A 16,915-nucleotide genomic window follows, 5' to 3' on the forward strand; every position below is an offset into this window, starting at 1 on the left:
CTAGACTTTATAGCATCATAAACTACCTAGGCAGATATGATTATTACTGATTCTTTTTTCTTGATTGAGTTTTGAGGGCAGGTTTACAAAACATGTTGGGTTGTATTCAATCATTCATAGACATTTTGTTTTATAGCATTGCCAATGATTAATGTAATTCATTTATTCCATTGATCGTATTCCATTTATTCCAATCAAGCTCTTAATGTGTACTACTTTTGCCTCCACCCAACTTATCTGTTTATTTTTACTCCCCTCTCCTTCCCTTTTCATCCCTATTATCCTTCCAAAATTGATGGTGTGTAAACTTTTCCTTAACTGTGTATAATAGTTGTCTTATGCTATAGTTGTCCTTCGGTGACCGCATATGCCACTCAGCGTCAGGTGTTCTAGATTCACCCATGTCGTACAAGTACTTCATGAATTCTTGATGCTCTCTGACACTCCACTGTATGATTGGACCATAGTTTCTTTAGCCATTTGTCTGTGGGTGGGCACTTGGATTGCTCTCAACTCTGCTTTTATAAAAAGGAAGATGTCCATTTGTTTTGCAGCTCTGATTTCTTTGGGAGCCATACCTAATGGTGGAATTTCTGGATCAAACAATGTTCAATAATGAGGGGTTTTTAATAAGAATGAGTTTCTCAGTGATTGCTAGAGGTCGAGGAGGGGGGGGTGGGCTAGAAGAAGAGTGAGCATATCTGTAAACATGATTTGGACAATATCCATCTTAGTATTCTGGCAGTGATAGGTTTTAACTCTGATAGAATAGGGTTTGCATAATGTTTTCATTTGGGGGAAACTGGGTCTAGGTAAAGGGCACATAGCATTTCTCTGTATTAATTTTTTTACAACTGTATGTTTATGAAGTTTTAGTCAGAAGAAAGCAAGCAATGTGAAGCCATTGCTTTGAGTCTTAAACTACATGCTCTTTTTTAATGAAAATCTCTCAAATGCTTGCCAATCCCTACACCTTTGGACTTTGTGCACCGAAATGGAGATTTAGCCCAGCATTGGTGAGAAGGCACCTCATACGATTTTGTGAGCTATTTTGCCTTCTGTGTGGGTTTATTTTGATTATGCGTCCATGAAGGGATTTAAGAAGCTAAATAAATCCAATAAAGCTCACAAAATCTGGAACCTGTGCTGGGCAGAAATATATCCAAGAAGTAAAGTATGAATCCAGGTGACCTTTGCACCCTGTGTCCCATGCGTTGGAAGATCTATGTAACCACATCTTACCTGTGACAGGTGATTTCTTTTGCTCTGTGGTAGACAAATTGCTCGTGTAGGGACTGATCATGTTGTATCGACTTTGAAGGGAGACTTGCAACACTTGAACTCCACACAAGTGCAAGGGGAGAAAATACAGATCTGTTTAAGTGGACCTGAGCAGTGCAACCTTGGGTTGTTCAAGGGTCGGCTGTGCCCTCCACAAGTACAGAGCAGCAGGGAAGTGGGGAGACGACACTGGGTCGAAGGTGGAAAACTGGCAATGTAAAAGTCAGTGTTGCTAGGCACCTCTGAGTTAAGAACGGCTCACAGCAACCTTGTGAGCGACAGATGTCAGCTCTGCCCTGTTATATACCCTCATCATCATTTCTGACATACTTGAGCCCATTGTCACCGTCACTGTAGCAATCCATCTGGTTGAGAGTCTTCCTGTCTTTCATTAACCCTCCATTTTTCTAAGCAAGATCTCTTTCCAAGAAATAGCTTCTTCTGACAATGTGTCCAAAGTAAATGAGGTGAAACTTTGGCAGCTTTGCCTCCAGGGAGCACTGTAGCTACCCCTTCTCCAAGACATATCTGTTTACTCCTTTGGCAGTCTGTAGGAGAGTCAGTACTCCTCTCGAAGACATCAATTCTTCTGGCAACTCTATTAATTTTCCAGCTCCTGAATGAGGACGAGCACCTTAGTTTCTAAAGTGACATCATTGCTCTTTAGTGATTAGGAAAGGTCCATGACTGCAGACTTCGCCAATGCACGATGTCTCCATATATTTCTGCTGGTACCAGGAGTGTTGGTTGTGGACCCAAGTGAGATGAAATTATTGACAATGTCAGTCTTTTCTCCATCTGTCATGATGTTACCTGTCAGTCCAGTGGTGATAATTTAGGTTTTCTTGGTGTTGAGATGTAATATATATTGAAAGCTATAGTTGAAGTCTGTCCAAATCTGGTTCTCACAGGTTTCACTGTGTAGGTAAATAGTTGGAGAATCTTTTTTTGGGGGGGAGGGAATAGAGGGGAAAATCCCCTAAAATAGTCAAGAATTTTAGCCTTGTGGGTATATTGACATATTAAGATAACTTTGGCATCAGGATTAGAGGAAAACTCATCTACAACATGCATTATGCAGATGACACAATCTTGCTTGCTGAAACTGAAGAGCACTTGAAGCATTTGCTGCAGAAGGTCAAGAACTATAGTTTAGAATGTGGACTGAAGCTGAGCATCAAGAAAACATTCTCACCACTAGGAAAATCAGCAACTTCATGATGGATGGAGGAAAAAAATTGAGGTTGTTGATAACTCCAGCTTGCCGGCTCCACAGTCAACACTCTTGGCACCAGCAGTCAGGAAATCAAAAGACGAAATTCACTGGGAAAGTCTGTCAGTCTGGAGACAAATGTGTACCTGATCCAGGCCATGGTCTTTGCGTTACTTGCTATATATCCAAGAGCTGGACAGTAAGGATGATAGAAGAAGGATTGATTCCTTTGAGTTGTGGTGCTGGAGAAGAGTGTTGAACATACCATGCACTGCCAAGAAAACAAATAGGTCTGTCCTGGAGAGGGTGAAAGCAGCTCCCTGGAGGCACAGATTTTGAAGCTCCATCTCACAGGCTTTGGGCATGTGGCCAGGAGCGACCAGTCCTTGGAGATCATCACCAGGTTTGGAAGGCTGGAGGGACAGCGCAGGAAAGGGAGATCCAGGATGAGATGGATTGACTCAGTGACTGGAGTAATGGGATTGGGTCTGCTGGAGACAATGAGACTGGCTCACGGTAGGGCAGGTTTCAGAGCTAGTATACATAAGGTCGCTTTGAGTTGCAGGAGGGATCAGTCCTTGGAGTAGTGGGGCATCGTGCTGGGAAAGGTGGAGGGCCAAGAGAAACAGAGGGAGGCCCTCAACAAGGTGGGGTAACAGTGACAGACCAGAGACGGAGAGGATGGTACTGGATAAGGCAGCGGTCATGCGTGGTGTTCATAGGGTTGCCTTGAGTCAGAGGCACCTAACAGCAGCACTTAAGTTGAGTTTCCCTAGGATTGGAATTTACTGCTACTTGGGACTTTTTCCTTTTTTTAAAATTTTATTCCAAATTTTTTTGTAATTGTTATTTTAACAAAAGTTTACAGAAAACTTGGATTTCCATTCATTCATTGTTGTACATTTTTCTCCCTCCTCCCCTCCTCCCCACCCCCCTGCAGGTACCTGCGATCTTTAGTTCAGAACTTAGTATTAATTCAGCGCTTCAAGAAATCCAGCATTGTCCACTCTCCCAGGCAAGAACAGCTGAACTTCTGGTTAGATCTCATTTCCGAGGCAACAAACGAAGTTACTAGTGGACTCAGATTTCCAGTAAGATATGCTAAATTCATTTCTTCTTTAAAGTTGAATGTTATTTTCCAGAAGTAGATTGCCAGGACTTTCTTCCAAGGTGCCTCTGGGTGGACTCCAGCTGCTGAGCTTTCAGTTAGTAACTGAATTCTTGAACCATATGTAGGAACTGCAAACTCCAACAATCAGATACCACCAGAGTTGGTGTCCATAAAGATTAAAGCTTTGGAAAGCACTGGGGCATTTCCTCCCTGTTCTGTAGGATCTATATGCATCAGATTCAGTTTGATGGCAGTGAACTTGGCTTTCATGTCTTTAACGGAAGCAGATTGCCACATCTTATCTTTTGCAGAGTGGTTGGTGGGTTTGAACCGCCATCCTTTTGGTTAGCAGCCTGACACTTAGCCACTGCAACTCTCACTCTAAGTCACTTCTTCCGAGTTGGAGCAAACTCCTAGCTGATCCTCCAGCAAGTTTGCAGAGACTGTAAATCACACAGGAGGAAATTGCCCATATTTCCCCCACAGAGCAGCTGGTGGACTCGAACTGCAAAACTCCCTATAGATGATGCCAGCAGAATACCCAGTGTGCCCCTGGCTGCACAACACACAAGCCAGTCTCCCACATGGCAGCAGTGCCAAGGTGACAGGTTCCTGCTCTGTCCTTGGCGGAGTCCTTTGAGTGCTAAAGAATGCACCACTGGTAGAGAAAACTTGGTGTTTGAAGCCAGCTTCCTGCCGAGCTTTGGTTTGCCTCAACTGCCACTTCTTCATTTGCAAAAACTGCTTTGGGGTTTTCCTTCAATTTTGTGGTGATCATATAATATGCCGTAAGTAAGATAACGGAGTGGCTTAGAAACTGAAGTTCAAAGAACTATGTGGTATATTTTGGCCGAGATGTTCTGAGCAGACAGTGTGTGAGATTTGCTCTCAGCATCTAATAAAGAATCGAGCTGTTAGAAATGATAGTGATGATTCTTTTGTTCCTAAGTGATACATTTTAAAAATATTTTAATGATCAATTTTTTCCCAACCCATTGGAAGGGACAAAAATCAAAATAGGACCCTTAGGTACTGTACTTGGAAGTAGCATATAAAGCATTTTGTTTCAAAGGTCTCAATCGCCCTCCCTTGAAAAGTCAAATGTTAGTGAGACATGCTCCGGTTAGGGCAGGATTCAGAGCTATTACACAGAGGGTCACTGTGAGGCACGGGCAACTCAATGGCACATAACAGCAGCAGCACAAGTGATAGAAGGTCACGTGAGCATTTCTTTCCATCCTTTTTCAGTTTTACCAACGCTTAGTACCTGGAGATAACCCCACTTTTCCAGTTCTCTCATGAAAACTGGTGACGTAGTCTGCGGGGAGAGGTGGTACCTCTCTGGTGGTTCAAATCCAACAGCAACTCCTCAGGAGAAATGTGGACAATCTCCTCCAGTGCGATTTATAGCCTCAGTGACTGTGCTGGGTGGTCAACTCTGAGTCAGTTAAGATTCTCTTAAGAGTGAAAGGGGCATTTTGTGTATATATAGATACACACACACAGACACACACATCTGTAGCTTCCCATTTTCTTCTCTGCCACCTCCTCAGGGAAACACTCCCACTTCATTCTCCTCTTTAGACCACTTTGTTTTGTTCTCTGTGATGTCTCTGTTGTTGTTAAGTGCCGTCGAGTTGTAGACCTGGACATTTGTATAACCTTCATCGTTTCTTAAAGTTCATAGGGTTTCCAGAGGCAAGCTATTTTGTAAGTGAATGTCACTCCTGCTTCCAAGCCTCTGTTCGTGTGCCTCTGTGGGGCAAATGGTCAGTATGGCCATTTGGCTGCTAACTGAAAGGTTGGAGGTTTGAGCTCACCCACAGGTAGCTTGGAAGAATGGCATGACAGGCCACTTCTGAAAGCTCAGCCATTGAAAATCCTGTGAGGTCTCGTGCTCCTGTGACTTGCGTGGGCTGGCGATGAGGGGGAGTCGACTCCAATGCAGCTGGTATTTTAAGTGTCATTCTGCCCAGCCACTTGGAATAGGCTGTTATGCACTGGCGTAACAGAGCACTCACAGATTTCAATGTCTGTTGACTACGAGTCTTCCATTTCTCTCTGGGCGGGGTTACCTGGGTTTTCTGTTCCTTCATGTCGCAGAAATGTGTTATTCTTTTAGGTACTGGTGATAGAGCCGACCAAAGTCTACCAGCCATCATACATTTCCATAAACAACGAAGCTGAGGAGAGAACAGTTTGCTTGTGGCATGTCTCACCCACAGAAATGGTAAGAGGAAAAAATCAAGCAGGAGATTTCATGTGACGGTGCTGGGAAGACGAGGCACCTGTTCCGAACTTGCAAATCCTGGGCATATACGAGCTCATGTGCTCACAAGGGCAAGAATGGAAGTGGGTTATTGTTACCCAGTCGACGGAACTCAGAGCAACCTTATGGACAACGGCTCGGAGCCAGTCAACCTCTGGTGGCCTTGTGGTAAGATGTTGCAATGTAATCCCAAAGGCTGGTGGTTCAAATCCACCAGCAGCTCCATGGGAGAAGGATGGGTGCTCTCTTCGTATGGGATTAACTGCCTCTGAAAATCAGCTGGAGGGTCAGCTATGAGTTGTTTGCAACTCAGTGACACGCACCACCAGCGACAGTTGAGTAGAATTTGAAGACGTCTGGAACAGGTGTTTTGTTGCTGTTGTTGGGAGTGTTTATATGAGCTGTTCATTTTCCTTTTTTGTGATGAGCCTCTTCAGATTGTCTCCCTCTGTCTGTTAGTTTAAGGAGAGTGTGAGGTTCTAAACTGTGTCCGTTTCCTCTAGGTTTTCAGATGTGTTACAGTTCTTCATATCGTTTGCTGTTGTTGGGTGCTGTGGAAGAGATTGCCCATCCTTCTCTTGAAGAGCACTGGGTGGATTGGAACCGCATGCCTTGAGGACTGCGGTGCAGCTTCTTAGCTGCAAAACCGACTCAAAACTGACTCTCCAGTGGGTTTTCAGAGGCAGCAAATCACATGGGAGGAGACTGCCCATCCTTCCCTAGTGAAGCAGCTGGTGGTCTCAATTCATGTACCTTTGGAGACATCACAGTTACTCACCATTAAGCTATCAGTTTATATCCGTTGGTTCTGTTGTGGTAACATCACCCATTTAATTTTCTGTTACTGTTGGCATCTGCTCCGTTTCCTTTGTTAAATTTTATCAGTCTGTTTAAAGAGCCAACTCGTAGTTGTGTCCATCCTGGTTTTTTCTGATTTTTATTTCTTTCTGTTCTTTATCATATTATTAAGACTGTAGGCTTTGCTTTCTGTTAAGGTGTTGATTTTGATTCTTTTCTTTTCCCGTTTTTAAGTGTCTGTTTCTTGCTACAAATTGACCTCTGAGCACTGCTTTTGCTATGTCCCAAAGAGTTTGAGATGTTTTGTTTTCATTCTGATTTGTTTCAAGAATTTAGAGAATTGGTTTTTAAAAATTTATTTTATCCACTAGTATTTAAGCAAGGTGTTACTTAGTTCTGAAGCACTTACTGTTTTCTTGATCTTCCTGTTGATGAGATCTAATTATTTTTAGCACTGTGATCTGAGAAGATAGTTCATAGTATGTCTAGGCTTTTGATATTATTGAGGCTTGCTTTGTGACCTAACATGTGATCTATTCTAGAGAATGTGAAGATGATTTTGTATTGTGCTCTTGGTGCGTGAAGTGCTATATATCTGTCTATGAGATCCAGTTGGATAATTTTCTTAGGTCTTCTGCATCTTTGTAGAGTTTCTTCCTAGGTTTTCTGTCCTTTATAAAAAATTGTTTATTGAGGTCTCCTATTATTATTGTGAACTTGCCTATTTCTCTCTTCAAATCTGTTAGTTTGCCTAACGTTTGGTGCATAGATATTATCTATAAAAAATGAAACTAATGCAGGCTTTGAGAAAGTTAGGCCTTAAGGAAATGGATAAAGTGTATAAAGGATAAGTTTTTCCATTCCCACCACCATCTTTAAAGATTTGGTGGCTGTCCATTTATAAATGTGTAATTTTCTTCAAAACTCATTTATATATGTAGAATGTGTCTTTGAGAGAGAGAGAGAGTGAAAAAGGCAGTTTCATTACAGTGAGATGCAGTATATTCATGACACTCATTTGAATATTCATGATATCTTAAAAATGCATGCATACATCAAAGAAAGTTTTGCACAATTAGTATACACTCGATCGTATTCATTTGCTAGTTGCTCTGTTTCTATGTCACCTGGCATATTTCCTGCTATGGAAGAGCTATACTTTCTTCCACCATTTTTCATTGGATGTTCTTTCATCTCTCTGAGGTCTGGACACAGAGTAGCCCTCCTGTCAGATTGCCACAGTTAGAAATCGTTGCAGAAACAGACTGGCCGTCTTTGTCCTGTGGAGTGGTTGGTGCATTTAAACAGCTGATCTCTGGACTCATAGCCTAGCCTGTCACACACGCTGTCTCCAATTTTGTATCCTTGGAGTTGAGACTTTAGGGTACATGCTGGTAGTGCTGTCCTATCTTCGTATATTTGAGTAAGGTGTTTCAGGAGGACAGAGTCTCAGAAGTTGACCTGGCCAGTAAGGACGCCAGAAGAATTGATGCCTTTGAATTGTGGTGCTGGAGAAGAGTACTGTATATCCTATGGACCGCAAAAAAGAACTAACAGATGTCTTGGAGAAAGTGCAGCCAGGCTGCTCCTTGGAGGCAAGGATTTCGAAACGCCATCTCACATACTTTGGGTGTGTTTGTAGGAGGAGGCAGTCCTTTGAAAAGGACATGATTCTTGGAAAGGTAGAGAGAGAGAGACACCCTTAAGGAGGTGAATTGACCAGTGACTGCAGCAGTGGGCTCAAGTATTTCAGAGGTCAGAGGATGGCACCAGCTAGGGCAGGGTTCAGGTCTGTTCTGAGTCGTAGGAGACCTGACGGTACCTACCAACAGTTGTCATGGATTCGACTCCTGGAGCCTTCTTGTGTGTCAGCATGGCACTGTGTCTGACAGGGTTTTCAGAAACTACTTTTTCTGACTTTGAACCCCAGGCCTTTCTTCCTAGGTGCCTTTGAATAGACTGGAACCTCCAACCCTTTGATTAGTAGCTGAGTGCATCTACTCAAGGGCTCCAGGTTTAAAGCTTATCTGTGTTTAAGCGTAGATAGCTCCCACCACATTTATCCCATTCCATTGTATACTCACACCGCCAGTGTAGACGGGGAAGCATTCCGATTGCCCATTAAAGAGGTTATGAATTGCTGCCGTCAGCCAAGCTAGACCTGAGGCTTTGTAGTAGCGGTTGTGTTTTCATCTCTATTTTATCTAAAGTACATTGTCAGCTTTTTTTTTTCTTTAATGAAATGCTTTGCCTGCATCAAGAGAGGTGGCACCTTTGATGAGGTAGCTGTGCAAACCCATTTAAAGCGTTACTGTGCTTTCGTGGAGTGTGGGGACAGTGCTGTCCTTCACCTGGCAACGAATAGATTCCTCCCTCCCTTGCAGGGAAAATATATATGAACGATTTTGTTTTAATCAGGTAAAAGGGAACATTGTCTCCCAAAACAATATCTGATTTTAGAGCACAAGGAGAAGTTGAAAGGCAGGGTGGGATTTGGATCTGCTGTTCATAGGGTTGCAATAGCTGTACTCAGCAGCACCTAACAACAACAACAACAGTAACAGCAGTAACATGCTTTAGAAGTAGCCATGCTGTCTATAGTTCAAAACAACAACTTTGTCTAATATATAATACCAGAAGCAATCTTTGCATCTAACATAGTCAGCCGTCATTAGAGGCAATGAGGGCCATGATGGGCTTGTGTTTTCCTCTGCTCAATGTCCATTAAATATTTGTTTTATAAAAGGGAGAAATGAGAGCTATACTAACGAGCAGAGCCAATGTCCATAGAGATGCAGCTCCTGTGAAGGGTACGGGCATCCCCTGTTTACTGGCCCCTGTGTTTTTCTGTAAGGAGCTCTGATGACATTGCCCCCTAAGGAGTTGCACTGTTAACTCAGGGGTGGCACCTCCCTGGCAGTTGAAATCTTAACAGCAGCTCCACGGGAGAAAGGTGGACAGTCTCCTCTCATGGCAGTTTACAGCCTTGGAGAACCCACTGGAGGCTCAGCTTCCAACTCAAGGGCACGGAGTTATTTTCCTGAACCTTTCATGGACAGGAGAGTGCTTTAATCACAAACGAGCGATTTGAGGCATTTTTATAAAGCACACACACACAAATAACCAGTGCAGGTCAAGGACTAGAACCTGGCCAGTCCCCTGGAAGGTCCTGATGATGGCCCCTTGACGTCTCCCTTCATGAAGTATTGGCAGACGCCCCACCCAACTTACGACAGGATTCCATTTATTCTAGAGTAAGTCGACTCTGACATAAGTAGCATTTATCCTTTTTGGTTTTGTTTTTACTGTTGCCTTTTATTAGTAGTGTGTTTCTAAATCTATCATCGTCTGTACGTAGTCACTGCATTACATATGAAGTTACGCAGCCAGAACAAACAGCTCTGTCTTGGATGAAGTGCAGCCAGAGAGCTCCATACAGACAAGGATGGTGCAACTTTGCGTCACTTACTTTGGGTAGATGTTTGGTAGGAACCAGTCTTTAGAGAGACACATGCTGGGAAAGGTGAGGGTCAGCGATCGAGAGGAAAGACCCTCAAGGAAATGGATTGCCACACTGACTACCACGACGGGCTCAAGTATGACCGAGATGATGAGGATGGCGCAGGATTCGGATTTGTCATTCATAGGGTCGTTCTGCCTCATAGTCAAGTTGATAGCACCAAACAACAACATTCAGAGGCCTCTCTAGACTATTACAGTAAAATGATCTTGAGCTCATGACAATCTACAGATTTTTGTGTCATCCTCATTTGCATCCCATAAATGCTTGTCATTGTTATGTGCTGTCACGTTGGCTGCAACTCATAGCGACCTTATGTCCAACAGCTCTGAAGCCTGCTCTGTCCTGAGCCAGCCTCACTGACTGACACAACTATTCACATTGCTCTAGTTATGGTATCAATCCGTCTCATCCTGGGTCTTCCCCTCCTGTGCTGTCCCTCCACCCTTCCCAGCATGATGTCCTTCTCCAAGGACCAGTCCCTCCTGGCCACATGCCCAACTATGTGAGCCAGAACTTCTTCAAAATCCTGGCCTCCAAGGACAAACTTGGTTCAAGAGAGACCTATTTGTTTTCTTGGCAGTCCAAGGCATGTTCAAGACTCATCTCCAGCACAATTCAAAGGCATCGATTTTTCTTCTGTTGTCCTTAGTCACTGCCCAGCTCTCTGATGCATTGCAAGTAATTGCAAAGACCCTGGCTTGGATCGGGTGCACCTTAGTCTCTAGACTGACATCATTGTTCCTCAGCACCCTTAATGCTTGCTGGCCTTTAATAGGCGTTACCGTGGACACATGTAGTGTAGCCGTAAATGTCTAATCTTTTTACTATGTTGTTGTGCACCATTGTCAGAAATGACCTAAAACTGACCCCCAGTGAATTTTAGGAGGCAGTAAATCCCAGGGAAGGAAAATGCCTGTCCTTCTGCAGAGCAGCTGGTGGATCTGGACGGTGTGCCTTAGATTGCAGTGCAGCTTCTTACCACTCAGCCACCAGAGCTCCATCTCTTAGTATGCAGTTAATAATAAGAAATTCCACAGAACTGTGTGAGCAGCTAATACCAGCTATCCTTAACTGATGGGTAATTTCCCCCTAGAGTTTAGAGATTTCAGTGGAAGTGTCTGTAGAGTGAGTAGAAATCCTCTTCCTTTTCTCCCCCCACCCTCCCCCTTTGAGAAGCTTATGCTTTTGACATTGTGCAGTTTGGAAGCTATGTCCATGTGTCTGGGGTGAGATGCCATTCTTCTACCCAGAGTTGTGTTTTTGCCTGGTGGGCTCTGTATACATACAAATTTTAAGATGAGATTAAGTTCCTAGCTTTTTTAATTGATTTTTTAATGAAAGTTTAAAAAGAACTTGGATTTTCATTCATTCAATGTTGCACATTTTCTTCCCTGTCCCCCGTCCCCGAGTTCTCTTTTTTCTTTGGAACAACAGTTTTTTCATTGTTATACAGCCCCCCCCCAAGTCCACTTTACTATGCAACTCTTATTCTCTCATGTCAATAATACCTAACCACATATCCCTTTTAAACAGTTCTCTCCCTCATCTGCTTCAATGCAGTATACATTATTGAACCCATCTTTCGCAGTTTCCCCCCAACCCCGAGGTCAGTTCTGTTTAACAACAGTGGCACCATGCAGTATTTGTCCTTTTGTGACTGAGATACTTCACTCAGCATAATGTCCTCCAGGGTCACCCATTTTGAATAATATTGCAGTGGTTCCTTGTTTTTCAATGCAGCGTAGTATTCCATTGTGTGAATATACCACAACTTCCACTTAGGTTGTTTCCAACTCCTTGCTATTGTGAACAAAGCCACGATAAACACAGGTGTGCATATTATCTGCTTGGGTGGCAGTTATGGTCTCTTTGGGGTATATTCCCAGTAGTGGAATTGCTAGGTCAAATGGTATCTCTATTTGAAACTTTTTGAGAAAGCGCCATACCACCTTCCACAGTGGTTGTACCATTTTATACTCCCACCAATACTGAATAAGGGTTCCAGTTTCTCCACAACCTCGCCAGCATTTGTTGTTTGCAAGTTTCTAGCTTTTCAGTCAAGGATTCAGAAACTTGTTTGAAATGTGGAGGCATTCAGAGCATCAACATGTTAGATTTACTTATGACTCACATCACATCCAAGTTGGCTGAAGGCCTTGTTGTATCATGTAGTAGATGAAAGAGAATATAGAGGGCTGCTGTGGGGTGTGGCCTATGGACGGACAAGGTCCACGGATGACAAATATCACAGTCTGTTGACCAAAAACTAGGTGCAAAGGAGGGAACTCTGGTAGCCTATTTGGGTAGGGAGTTATGCTGCCAATCCAAAGGTGAACAGTTTGAATCCACCAGTTGCTCTGCGTAAGAAAGATTGGCTGTCTCCTCCCATGTGATATACAGCCTCTGAAAACCCACTGGAGAGGTCAGTGAGGAGTATTTTCCAACTGATCACCAGTGAGTTAGTGAGTAGGTGATACGTCTAGGTGCAAATCAGTGGAGATGAGCTGGGTCTGACATATTCTTCAAACATTTCTGCAGGTCACTCAGCAGATGTGAGCTGTTCTCATTTTGGGATTTGTTAATATTGATCGCTTATATAATAGATGGGGGTTGCCCTACTGTGGTACCTTGCGCAGTGCTATGATTTTAGAAGCTGTGCCCCTGCTAGTTCAGGTACCAGCAGGGTCACCTCCCATGGAAAACTTTTAGCAGAGCTCTCAGACTCAGACAGACTTGGCAGAAAGGTCGGCAGATCCACTTCCATAATTAACCAGTGAAAAAACTTAAAGATCAAAATGATGTTGTCTAATAGAGCTCAATGATAACCCTGTGGTGTGACAGTCAGAACACACAACAGGTGTAACAATGGGCTCCTACATCATGAAGACGAAAACTAAGCAACATTTTGTTCTCTTGTGTGATCACTTTGCGTCAGCATGAACACCATGGCAACTGACCATATATCGATGGGAGGTAGAGGGCATTCATTGTGTACTTGCTGTTTCTCTCACAGATTTAGAAGGTTAGCTCTAAGCTGGCTTAAAGGTAAAAAGGAACTTTCATGGTTCTTCAGGGAGTTGTCTGGTGTTCCATGTTACACAGAGTGTATTGCTCTAGCCCTTACATTTCTATTGAAAGTGAAATAACAAGAGTACCTGGCTATACAATGAAATGCGAGCGGGAGGGATACTCAACAAGTCCTGGCTCTACTTTGCTTTGAGAAAACTACTGCCTTCTCCTTTTTATATTTGCAGAAACAAATCCATGAATGGAATTTTACTGTGTCTTCCATTAGAGCAATAAGGTAAGAAGCTCTGCAAACATGTTTTTATTGTTTTCATACCAAATAAAAAAAAAAGGAAGACATTTGGTCCTTTCAAGTGTTTCCATTTAAATGCTCTCATTTTTAATGGAATCTGAAATGGAGTCTCTTTTTTTTTCTGTTTCATTGTCCTGCTTTAGCTAACTGGTAATGTGCCCTAATCAGGGCTTCTTGTTGGCAAAGTAGTCTTTTCTCATATCCATGAGACCAAGCTTTCAAGCTTTTAAAGAATAGTGTTTGATCCATAGAAAGAGAAAATGTGTCTTCTTTGAGCCTATACTGTTCAAGTGCTCAGAGACCCTCAGAGCTGAAACCAGAAGTTACTAGATGACTTTTGCATGAAGTCTCTTTAAGAGTATTACTGTTAGCAAGGGGGTCAGGTGGGTGTTATGATTCCAGGCAAGATATGGTCTTGGCTCTTTCCAGAACAATGGCCAACCTGTCTCTGCTGCGCTCGTCATGCCAGCACATCAAACGGTGACGCCACCTCGGAAGTAGATGCAAGTTCTAATTCTGTCACGTGATACACTTGGAGTGGGATGCTCTGTCCACCCTCCGATTCGGACATAACCTGACCCAGCCCTCAACAGCACAGTGACTAAATCAGAATAATCTTTCTGGCAATTTTTAAAGGAAAGACAAAATTCAAGACTAGAGCAGCGCATTTTAGGGGTATTGTCACGTGCCATCGAATTGGAACAGACCGACTCATAGCTGGACCCTATTTTCCTCTCTTCTGTCACCTCATTGCTTTTCTTAGCACCAAATGTATAGCAAGTTATTGTTTCGTATTCAGTAAAGCCAGTTAACAAGTACAGGTCAGATGTTCGCAAGATTTGGGTGCCCTATTTGAAAAACCGGGGGGATATTTATTAAAAAGACAAGTTGAATCTTTTGAATTGTCTTAACTTGAAGGAAGGCTGTTCTGAGATGTTCTCAGAAGCTTAAAGTTGAAATTGTGACTTGGGTTTCAAAGTACTGTGACTTCCTGACCTTTTACAGCATCTCCAAGTTTGACGAGCGGTGTTGTTTTCTTTACGTCCATGACAACTCTGATGACTTTCAAATCTACTTTTCCACCGAAGACCAGTGTAAGAGGTGAGTGGTCACTGATTCTATTATTTTAAATTCAGCTTCGTGGACTTGGGCTATGGCGGGAGGTGGGGAGAAGACTTGTTAAACTGCCTTTCTTGAAATTTCAAATTAAGGAATTTAGTTAGCATTATATTGACATACAGTTGACATACTATAGTATGCACTCATTTAAAGTATACAATTCTGTGAGTTTTTAGTAGATTTAGACAGAGGTCCAGCCATTACCACAGCCTTGTTTCACAATGTTTTGGTCACTGTAGACAGTAAACTCCAATGTCAACTGGTATCCCATCGATTCCTGGGGTCTTATTTTTTACCAATGCCTTCGATGCAGCTTGAACTTCTTCATTACCATTGGCTCTAGTTCCTATGGTTCTTCCTGGAATTTTCCACTGTTTGGCCAGTTCTTTTTTTGTACAATGCTTCTGTGTATTCTCTTCATCTTCTTTTGATCCTTTCTCGCTTACTCAAGATTTTGCCCATAGCATCCTTCAGTATCGCAACTTGAGGCTTGAATTTGTGTTTCAGTTCTTTGAGTTTGATAAATGCTGGTGAGTTCTTAGGTTTTTAGTCTCCAATTCCTGCTCTCTTCACGTCCCATGATAATAGTTTGCTTTGTGTTCTTCAGCTTCCCTTGTCTTAGAGAAGTTCTAGCCAGAGTGCTCCTTGGAGGCAAAGATAATCAAGCTTCATCTTGCATACTTTGAGCACATAGGGGCTTTTTCTTGGAGTGGGACATCCTGCTTGGAAAGGTGGAGGGTCGGCCAACAAGAGGAAGACCCGCACAGTGACTGGAGCAGTGGGCTCAAGTGTGGCAAGGAGGATGAGGATGGCACAGGACAAGGGAGGGCAGGGCTCAGATTGCTGTTCATACTCAGTGGCATGTAACAACAACAAGAAGGCGGAAATCTCAGTCTTGACTCTCTGTAGCCTCTCAACCTCCTTGCCAGCAGCCCTGCTGGGGGTAGTTGTCAAGTACCATTGGACTGAGTGACTCATAGCAACGCTATGAACAGCAGATCTGACCTTTGCCCTATTCTGTGCCACCCTCGTCTCTGATACAGAACCCTCGGTAGGCATTACTCTCCTTGTGTGTCAATTCTCCCGTCCTGGACACTATGTATGAATGGAATCACCCAACATGTGGTCCCTTGTGTCTGAACATGTCAGCACAGTGACTTCAGGGTCTTTCCACACCGCTGCAGGAATCAGTACTTCATTGCTTCATATGCTACACAATATTCCCCTGGATAGAAAGGTCCCATTTTACTTCTCCGTTCATCATGTGAAGAACATGAATTGTTTCCACTACTTGATGATCACAACTAATGCTATGAACAAGTTTTTGTATGTTCATATGCTTTCATTCTGCCTGGAGTAGAGTAGATATGTAATCGGTTTGTTGTTTTTATATACCAGGGAACGAACCACAACTGACTTCCAGCAGACCCCCTCCAGTGGGCTTTCAGAGGCAGTCAGTCACACAGGAGGAGCTAGCCTGTCTGTCACCTGTAGCGCAGCTGGTAGATTTGAACTACCTGCCTTTGTGCTGACAGCAGAGCTTCTCACCACTAGGCCCCCAGCACTTCCTATGTCATCTGGTAGCAGTGTTGAATATTTTGCGAAGCAGCCATGCGGATTTACTCTTTGCCGTCTTACCAGTAGTGTATGAGGCTTTCACTTTCTCCACATCTGGATTGTTATTTTCCCTTTTCTGGATCGCAGAGCCCAAACCAAGCCCACTGCTGTCAGGTGGGTTCCAGCTCATAGCAATACTCTATCTGGTATCTGAGGTTGGTGATCTTTATGGGAGGGAATGGGCCATCTTTCTCTTGTGGAGGTCCTAATGGATTAAAACTGTGAACATTTTGGCCAAGCTAATGTGTATGAAATCAAACCTAAACCCTTCAAGGATCTGGCAGGATTTCATTCTGTTACATGGGGGTCACAATGAATTGGAGCTGACTCTGAGCCCCCTAATAGCAACAGTGGGTATAAAGGGATCTCTGATTGCAGTTTTGATTTGCATTTCCTTAATGGCTCATGAGGAAGCTCGGGTGGCCCAATGGGTGTGGAGTTGTGCTACTAATTCAAAGGTAGGTGGTTCGAATCACCAGCTGCTCCACAGAAAGATGAGCTGTCTCCTCCTATGCCGTTTACAGCCTCTGAAAAGCTGCTGGAGGGTCAGCTGTGAGTTGCTTCCTACTCGGTGACACGTAACAGTGGTTGGTTAATGATGCTGAGTGTCTTTTCAGCTGCTTGTTGGCCATTTGTAGACTCTTCTGTGGAAAAATGCCTATTTA

At 43.4% G+C, this 16,915-nt stretch overlaps 1 protein-coding gene across 1 annotated transcript in view; it reads left to right on the forward strand.

The window, feature by feature from the left end:
• MAP3K15 (mitogen-activated protein kinase kinase kinase 15) overlaps positions 1 to 16,915 on the forward strand; it is a 104,744-nt gene that overhangs the window by 54,605 nt on the left and 33,224 nt on the right. The window contains exons 10-13 of the mRNA XM_006893826.1: positions 3,435 to 3,585; positions 5,728 to 5,835; positions 13,450 to 13,499; positions 14,520 to 14,615. Of these exons, the coding sequence (XP_006893888.1) occupies positions 3,435 to 3,585; positions 5,728 to 5,835; positions 13,450 to 13,499; positions 14,520 to 14,615 (405 nt within the window). The remainder of the gene's footprint in view (positions 1 to 3,434; positions 3,586 to 5,727; positions 5,836 to 13,449; positions 13,500 to 14,519; positions 14,616 to 16,915) is intronic.

This window comes from Elephantulus edwardii, unplaced genomic scaffold, assembly GCF_000299155.1.
Source record: "Elephantulus edwardii isolate Elephantulus edwardi_28Jun2011 unplaced genomic scaffold, EleEdw1.0 scaffold00131, whole genome shotgun sequence".
Taxonomy (NCBI): Eukaryota; Metazoa; Chordata; class Mammalia; order Macroscelidea; family Macroscelididae; genus Elephantulus; species Elephantulus edwardii.